General features: G+C 40.1%; 1 protein-coding gene across 1 annotated transcript in view; it reads right to left on the bottom strand.

Moving 5' to 3' along the window:
- Positions 1-531: 531 nt before the first annotated feature.
- ttll7 (tubulin tyrosine ligase-like family, member 7) overlaps positions 532-9,024 on the bottom strand; it is a 66,046-nt gene continuing 57,553 nt past the window's right edge. The window contains exons 20-21 of the mRNA XM_026345307.1: positions 8,263-8,436; positions 532-2,299 (exon numbers count right to left, since the gene is read on the bottom strand). Coding sequence (XP_026201092.1) covers positions 2,179-2,299; positions 8,263-8,436 — 295 coding nt within the window. The 3' untranslated portion in view covers positions 532-2,178. The remainder of the gene's footprint in view (positions 2,300-8,262; positions 8,437-9,024) is intronic.

Raw genomic sequence — 9,024 nt, 5'->3', positions numbered from 1 at the left:
AAATACAGTTTATGATTAGTTCCACTTGATTCAGCCTGTTTATTAGTTTCCCAGCTCCTACTCTCCATCCTGATATCTAATTAATTGTTTAAAAAAGGATACTATGAAAATACATCATGCAGTTACTTGTTTTATACTTTGGAGGTTCCCAATCCACAGAACAGTGCTGGGCTTCAGAACATGCACCACTTTATTTAATTAAACACAAAACTTAAATTATTTAACTTATAAATTAAAAAATAAATACTTATAAACTATTTTTTTTGCTGTAATTACCTTGAACTTGGTGCAGCAGTATGTGCTAATTTTATTAAAGTGAGTATGAGGTCAAAATAAAATGCAGTTGAAGTAAAGCATAAGTTTTTTTCCTTTTATGCAGGCAAATTGTTTTTACTCTCATTTTTTTCAATACAAAGCAATTCACAACCAAAAAACACATATTTCTAATTTTAAAAAATACAGACGAAAGGAGGAAATATGTTTGTTCAAACATTTTATTGCTATGTAAAATTAAAAATCCTATACTTCCGATGAAAAAGAACTACTCTTAAATAACACAAAATCAGGCAAAATAAAAATATTTGGCATTGTGACTTGATGTTGAGTGTATGGGCGAATTCAATTTGCAGATTTAGCACAGCATTGCTGCTACACTTAGTCAAAACTGGTAACAATGATCACTGTACTGTCTGAGGACAAACTGCTATCTTTAAAAGTTTGGCCAACGTATCGTGATTGGGTAGTACACAGAGCCAAGTAAACGACTAAACATACAACACTGCATTTCTCCCTATCAACATTTAATACTGTAATTAACTGAGGTCCTACAGTAGTTTCATGACATATTTATCTTAAATAAAACCCAACTGAACACATGAAGTCGATGTGCTTATTAGTGGCACATCCATGGTATTTCTGGCACTTCTACCTACAGTGCGGTGTGGGAGGAGACTGTAGCTGGTCGTCCCAGGCAAACCACCGCACTTACAGTACAGTACATTTGCACTTAGCCAGGTCATTTAACGTGCTGCACAATGTGACGCAACGCATTCTCGTCATCCATAATCCAGATTATAAATCTACAAGTGACGTGTCTTCTTCTTCAAAAGGCGCCAATAAACAGTGAAATGACAATGCACAATTTCAAGTATATTCCAAACGCAGCTCCTCTGTCTAACCATTACATCTGGGGATTCAAATCTAGCATGCAGACTCTAATGTAATGTGCACCCACTTTTCTCTTTCTGTGACAAACTGCAATGTGCATATACAGTATCAGAAGCCGGGTGCTCTCTGAGACTTAAGTTTGGCGCTTCACACTTGGCATCAAAGTCGGCTCATTCTCTAAGAGGCAAAGAGGCTTGGCTTTACTACAATGACATTCTAAACATTGTGTTGCTTAATAGTGCTGCACACACATCACACAGGTAAAACATAAAGCATTAGCATTCAAACGTTTAACATTTTCAAATCCCCGGACACCACCTCTCTAATGTTATTCCAAACTTAGAACATGGAGTGACTGTTAAAGTATTTTTAAACATAAAGCTTCTGATATAAGTTGTTAAATAAACTAATTGAAAGATGTAGAAATAAAATAAAAGCCAGCAAAAATATGCTTTTTGTTGTTCTTTTACATCCATCTTCTTCAAACAATGGGTAGCTTTGTTGATATCATTCCATATGTGCATTCAGCATCAGCATTCACTGCATTCATGGAATATCTTACAAAATAAATAAGTACATAAATAAATAATCATTGCATTGTTTAGTGTGTTACTTTTTTTTCTTTTACAGTACCATGACTTGTAACTGTACAGTGAGAAAGTATAGTACAGCAATTACAATGAGAAAAGAGGGTTAGCCCATTGTCTGGTGTTACTGAGGCTAAAGGGAAGGATCCAGGGTACCGGTGGTTTGCTGGTCTGAGCAGGGCCAAACTAAATTAAAATGAACGAGGCCCTTTAGCGATCCCAACTTATCCTTAGCCTTTTTTTTTTTGTTGATCTTGCTCAAGAGGATTTGGCCAAGGGTGAGGCTCCATCCGGTGTTCAGAGCTGCCTCAAAATCGGATCAATACTTGGATTGCTGAGATCAGAGTTTGGCTGGGTAAGAGACAGGGGGGAGAGGTTAAGGTCAAAAGGCGAGGTGTCAGGAGCCAGGGTTGCCACGGTGACCTCAGAAGTGGCCCATCCTGGCGGCGAAAAGGCTGCGGGAGCGTGGCATGGCCGAGGAGATGCGGCCAAAGCTGGACGAAGGCCACTTCATGATAAACTGGGAGGTCACTGGCAGCAGATACCTGGACAGACGGACAAGAGTGAGGGATGGAGGATTAGGGGAAAGGATGAGTATAATGAGAGGATTAGATATGCAAAGGTCACGATTTAGAGGTCAGGGCGAATTAGTACTCTGCACTGAGACCAAATACCGCCCCCTTATCACATATTGGTTTTACCATTTATAGCCATCTCCATATGCATATTCCAACTTTAATAATGGTGTGATTTCAAGATATTATGACCACATCCTGCCCTTAAAATCAGGAATAAAAGAGAGAAAAACGCTTAAATGGTGAAAGGCTAAGGATCTGGGCACCTTTTAGCTACAGCTAACAAATCTTTTCATTATTTCCCAATTATTCTTTTCAACTAATCAATTTATTACTTTGCCTATAAAATGTCATAAAAAAAAAAAAAAGGGCTGTTGTAATTCCCCAAAACCCAAGGTGACATCTTCAGATGTTTTGTCTGACCAACAGTCCAAAACCTGAATAAATGCCATTTTATTTATCGTTTATGACAAGGAAAACATCAAATATCATTTGAAAAGCTGGAAAATGTTTTGAATTATACTTAAAAAGAATAGATTTTCTCAATTAATCACTACAACTCTAATTTAGTACAATATAGCCAACCTCTAATGTCATTTACACACCTTAATAAGGTTATATGCAGTATTTATGTATGCACTGTATGCACTCACAGAGTAGTAAATTATGGGTGTAATGCTGAAAGAAGATATTTTTCTTTCTTTCTTTCAGGACAACTGAGTTTTCAACTTTGATCCTTAAATTTTTGGTATCATGAACAGAAAGTCCTCACCTATCATTCCGAGGCACAGACGTCAGTACCTTTCTAAGACTTTTCTATGACACCTTCCACCGAGACAGAGCAGTGAGGCAGCTCCTGCTAACAGCATTCCAGTACCTGAGAATGAGACCAGCGTCAGGTTGAGATAGAGTCAGGAGGGGCTGAACCCTGCTCCCGTTTTCCTTAGTTACTGGAAATGAGTCAGATATGGTTGTCAGAGCAATGTCAGATGGGATGATCAAATCCTGGACAAGGTTAACTGAAGCTTATGCAAATGTTGAAGTACTGTTCAGACGATATGAGACAGGGGTAGTTTGAATTCCTCCAGAAAAATCGGTAGGAAGAATGACTTATATTAATGGGCTTTTGCCTAACACTTGTCTTATTGTGTTATTATACATTATGTGGCTGTATAGAACCGTTCGCAGCAAAGATCTTTAACTAATAAACTGCATCTAATACTCGTTCAGCTAAACGAGTACAGTAGCCAAAAGAAATGGTCCCTGCGGAAGCATTTAAGATGTGACAATATAATCAAAAGGGAGCCACTGGGGCTGAGGATTACAGAGTGAAGAAATAATATCTTCTTTTAAGCTGGTGCAGAGATATCACACTTTTTCTCTGACAGCTCTTTCCTTGTGAAATGGCTCTTGGACAAATTAGCTGAGCAGTTTCTTCTAAAGTCGACCAGAAAGAGAGGGGGGAAAAAAAGCATGTCGCTAAGGGCGTCCGCTTCAACAGAGCCCCACACCCAGGAGAGTTAAGAAAGAATCAAATTAACTTCATTTAGTCCAACAAGAGTGTCCTTGAAACAGCTTCAAGTGGGCCGTAGGTATCCCTCCAGCACATCTTGTTCGTCTGTGACTGGACTCTATGAACAAGGGCTCAGTCCAGCACTTCTTCTTAAACTCCTCCACTTAAACCCCAGAGAGGAGGGCAGGCGCTGCTTTGCTTTCAGTCTTTCACATGTGCTTCTCTTAGGTAGCTCAAAGTGCAGTTTTAGAATTGGCATTTAGTGATTTCATACAATCATTTTGTGCCACCCTTGGATTAATTTCTGCTTCATTTTTAATGTTCACTTCTACCTGACCGGCACATTATATTCCATCACCCTCTTTTATGAGATTCACTGTACGTCCAGTGGGGATTCTGTTCATGGATTGCTTGTATAATTTCACCTTTTCTCTGCTCCATTTCCATAAGGTTATCACCGAAATCCCCAGGAAAAAAAAAAAAGAAAAGAAAATCAAATATTGAGCATTCATTGGAAGATGAATGTGTGTTCTGCAGCTCTTCTGCTATTCACTTTGAGAATATTTTGCTCATAGGAAGACTCATATAATGGTGGTAGTGGCAACGGGTGGGGGTGGGAGGCTTCTCACGTCCAGTTGTCTCTGCAGGCTATATTTAATTGGACTCTCATTCGGCATCTTGCAGATTCGTCCTCCTTTTGATCGTGAAGAAGGTCTTAGCAACAACGTGCTTGCTTGGAAGCCAGAGGGAGGCTTGTTCAGGCACTTGCCCTTTGCTTCAATCCATCAGTTGACAGGGAAACGGAGAGATACTCTCCTGGTTCATTCATACATGCAAAGCTACAATCTACTACTGTTCTTTCTGACAGGACTTCCATATGGACGCCACTCACTCATTGAGATGCAACTACTACAGTGAATTAAAAAGGAGGCCAGACAAAGTAAAATATCATGAGTAAGAATGGATGGAAAGACTACCATGATAGCTCACCCAATCATAAACCAAGAGGTACAAAGAGGCTTGAAGGTTATCTGCAGCCCACATTCAGCTCAACACCCCAATTAACCCTAATTACTGCCATACTTTTCAAACAGATGAAAGTTAATAGAATCTGAAACTTTTGTCATCGTGGGGAAATTGTCTTTGGGTAGTGACAGTAATTCCAGGCTTAACAAGAAAGTCATTAGTGGAGCTATTTAGCTACTTCCTCTCATCTGCCCACACAGGGTGAAGGACTTTTCTAAGACCCATGAGGCTGTTGACACACCTGATCAGGGCACTACACACATGAGAGATGCTTCAACAAGAGCAGGCAGGTGTGGTCAACAATGGAGACCTCAAAGACTCAGGCCAACAGACCCACTTTGACGTGTGCCAAAGGTTGTCAAGAGCTGTGCAAGTGTATGTGTTATGTACAGTATGTGTGTTTCCTGTACATGAACAAGGAGTCTAGAGATGCTGAATTCAGCAGTCCATTATTTGCCTGCATGTGTGTTTTTCTCATTTCAGTAGTCAGACAATAGGTTTCTAGGAAAACTGGGCATCCACGTCCACTTTCATTGTATACGAGTATTAAAGAGTTGGAGATAATTTTCAGTTTAACATATTATATAATAATAATGGTGTTGTAATATACAATCGTTTTACAGTAGTTTTCACCTTTGGATTGACCTTTACCTACTAATTTTCTGTTGTTTATTATCCTACAATCACGTTAGATGATTCTATTATTTATGAACATGTATTTAAACATATACAGCAGAGCATAGGTTTGCATTTTCCAAGCCAGAAATCTAAAGAAAAAAAAAAAAAAACATGGTGGTTGAAGTCATTTTTACATGTGAACAAATGGATTAAGAGACTCCTTAATGATGCAATGTGTGAGAACATGCATATTATGAAGATCAACTGAAGCTAATACTGTAAGCATGAATAAAGTTTGTGTTTTTATTTCAAAATTCCTTCTTCATGTTTTCCCCAGACTAAGATGGCGGCCTCATGCAAGATCACTTATATTTATATCTTACTTTTTCCAACATTTCTGGGAGTTTGTATGAATGGGAAGAACTCGACGTGAGATTCAGTAAACTCTCCTACGTGCACAGGCTTGAAATGTAAACCACGTAAACCCAGACACAACAAAATGAGGGTGAGAATTTTCTTATGTTGCTCAACCACAGAAATGTAAATTGAGCTCTGAAATGCACAACTAAAAGAAAGAAAGCTGAAAATTGTTGAACTGTTCATATTTGTGGTTCTTGCATGAGGCCTTGCATGTGATTTCTCTTAAGAGACGGTTTTAAAAAAAAGGAAACTTCCTTTGTAACATTTATTTGGTTGTTTTATTTCAACACGGCTCAGGAAAAGTCACTCCTATATATGTTTGAGGGCTGAGTGTGAGTCACTGAGGAAGAACAGATCAGTTGTGTAAGAGTCACATGAGATGTGCATGCAAATGTGTTTACCTCATATGCACACAGTTTACTCTCTCGTGTAAAGTTTATGCATCAATGAGAAAAAGAAAAATCCTAATTGCTTCTCAGCTATTTGAGGTGGCGACAGGTTGCAACTGTTCTCTGCATGCCTGATGAAGAGATGTGAACTGCTTGTGTCGTGAAACCACACACATAACCACACAATATAAGCCGAGCCATTTTCTATCTTCTAATAAGAAGAAAGCGGTGCTTAGGTTGATCATGGCACTGATGCGGTGCAGGTGTGGCGCTCAGTTCCAACTGAGGCCACTCATTCTGAAAATGCACTCGGGGTAAGATGCTCTTGATAAAAGCATCTCATGAAAGGCATAGTTAAGCATGTGGCAGCAGGGTGATTAGCTGGTGATGCACAGCAAGCCGGCCAAATGGTTGCAGTGTTGACAAACAGTCGTAATATGCCTCGTTCTCCTTTTGAACATATCGTTTGTAACTTTGTGGTACAAATAGTCAAATAATTTGAAGCAGTTGTTTAGGTCAATCCAAAGATTATATTATGTTAGAGACGGAAAGGAGAAAAGACCATGCTAGACTATTGACTGTGCAGCCAAAGCAACCATCATTGGGCAGGTGGGACCAGGCCTTTGTTACAGCTGTGAGGTGGTAGGAGCAGCAGAAGGCAGTGAATAGGGACGGTGTTGGAAGATGGGGGGGGGGGTTTAGCGGAACTAAACCAAGCAAAGACCTGCGTCGAGGGGCGAAGAGACGGAGGAGGAGGAGGAAGAAGAAGCAGCAGCAACAGCAGCGGGGGCAGAGCCATTAGTAGAGGCTGGTCCAGCAGCAAATGGCAAGCTTTTTTACAGACATATATAGACAAAGAAAAAATAAGGAGAGACAGACCAGTGCATGCTTAAATGGACTCTCAAGGACACCTACTGCAAATATATTGACACACCATTGTAACATTTTGTGCATGCTTTTGATATTAAACCCAATTAAAATTATATTGTGTAAATCCTCACATAGGCCATTCATAAATTTATATCCTTGAATCTATCCTCAAAACAAATTGGCACAAGATCATGATTATCTATCAATAGCATCAACATCAAATTAGTTAAAACACTGGAGCTCTGCAACAGTACACAAATGCTACACACTTCTTTAAACAGCTGAGGTTTTTATACTGTAGGCACAAAGTGATAGCCTGTTAAAATATGCGCAAGAGTTATGAATCATGTAAAGCGAGGCCCCAGGAAAAAAGGAGCTCTCTCTCTCATAAGGTCATTTGCTGCACAGGCTCATCTGGGCTCTAATTGAATTAAGCAGGCCTCGGGGGGCCCCGGGCTAACCTGAGCGCTAATCTGTGGGCCATTATTTCCTGTTAACAGCACACTCCCTCTCCTCACCCTCCTCCCTCCCTGTCTGCCAGCCCAAAGCATATGTGCTTTAAAAGTTCACTCACTCCAAACCTGAGCTGCTGTCTCCTGCAGGGATCAACCTTAAAAATAGAATGAGGCTGATTTTATGTTTGTTTATTTAATCTGGGTTATGTGATGAAGATGATGGCTTTAAGGCTCCACGGAGGAGTGAGAGGAGCTGCTTCCTTAGATGTTTAATGACGGTGGCTGTTGAAATTTCAAATCAAAGTTTTCTTGACTGTGTGTCAGAATATTTTATTAATGCACTTACTCAATTCAGTTTTTGCAGTGTTTTCTGAAGGGCATTTAACAGAGTTTGTTACTCGTTTAACATATGTATATTTGAACCTAAACCATCTATTTACATTCTGAGACCAAAGATGTGAAAGTTAAGCACAAAGTTTAAATCTGGAACCTATCAGACTTTAGAATTCCATCTTATCCTTGAACCTTAGCCAGCCGACCTGCTGTATGATGAGCTATCTATTGCAGCAGGAATGATAGAAGAATCTTTCAAAAATAAAGAACTCAGTGGGAAGACTTGAAAAGGTTGGGTGTCCTTCTCACCTGGTGTCATCCCATTCTGGGCTGAGTCCGGTCAAAGAGCCACGGGACTCTGAGACAAACTTGTAGACGACCAACAGGCAGTCTCGACACAGCTGGACCAGGCGGCGGCAGCACTGCAGCTCCTGCGGGGACACCAGCTCACTGCTCTTACTGAAGATGGTCTCCCACGATGACCTGCACAGCAGATTAGAAGGCATACATAAATGGTCAGATAATGCTTAGTACAGACATATACATACACAAAAATCACATTCAGTTATAAGTAATCAGTTAATCTAACCCTACATTTATCAATATATGTAAGTGTAGTCCACACATGATGTACCCACAGATTTTAAGATGGTCACACAGATGGTCTGATGTGCAGCCTTTTACTGTACTTAAAATATGTGTATACACACAACCATACTGGAAGACAGACAGACACACACACACACACACACACACACACACACACACAGAGGAAGAATGAAACAAATCCAACTACAGTTAACCCCCTTTACAACCCCGGACATACCCCTGACTGTGAGAGAGCTTCAACAACTGAGACACACAACCCCGGGGGGTTCGTTTGATGTCTACCCCTTTTCACTCCTTGGGAGGTGGGGGGTACTTCCTCTGAAAGGGTTCAAAACTGTGTGTGTTTCCATTCTTTTCCTCTAAGTCGTTTTCAAAGCCTGTTGAATTCATCGCCCACAATAGCTGCTAGGCTGTTTGATTGTTGTTAAGTCCCTTAGATAAAATATCAAACAAGAGACAGAG

The sequence above is a fragment of the Anabas testudineus genome, chromosome 4 (genome assembly GCF_900324465.2).
Source record: "Anabas testudineus chromosome 4, fAnaTes1.2, whole genome shotgun sequence".
NCBI lineage: Eukaryota > Metazoa > Chordata > Actinopteri > Anabantiformes > Anabantidae > Anabas > Anabas testudineus.
This window is presented reverse-complemented; position numbering and strand designations above follow the sequence as displayed.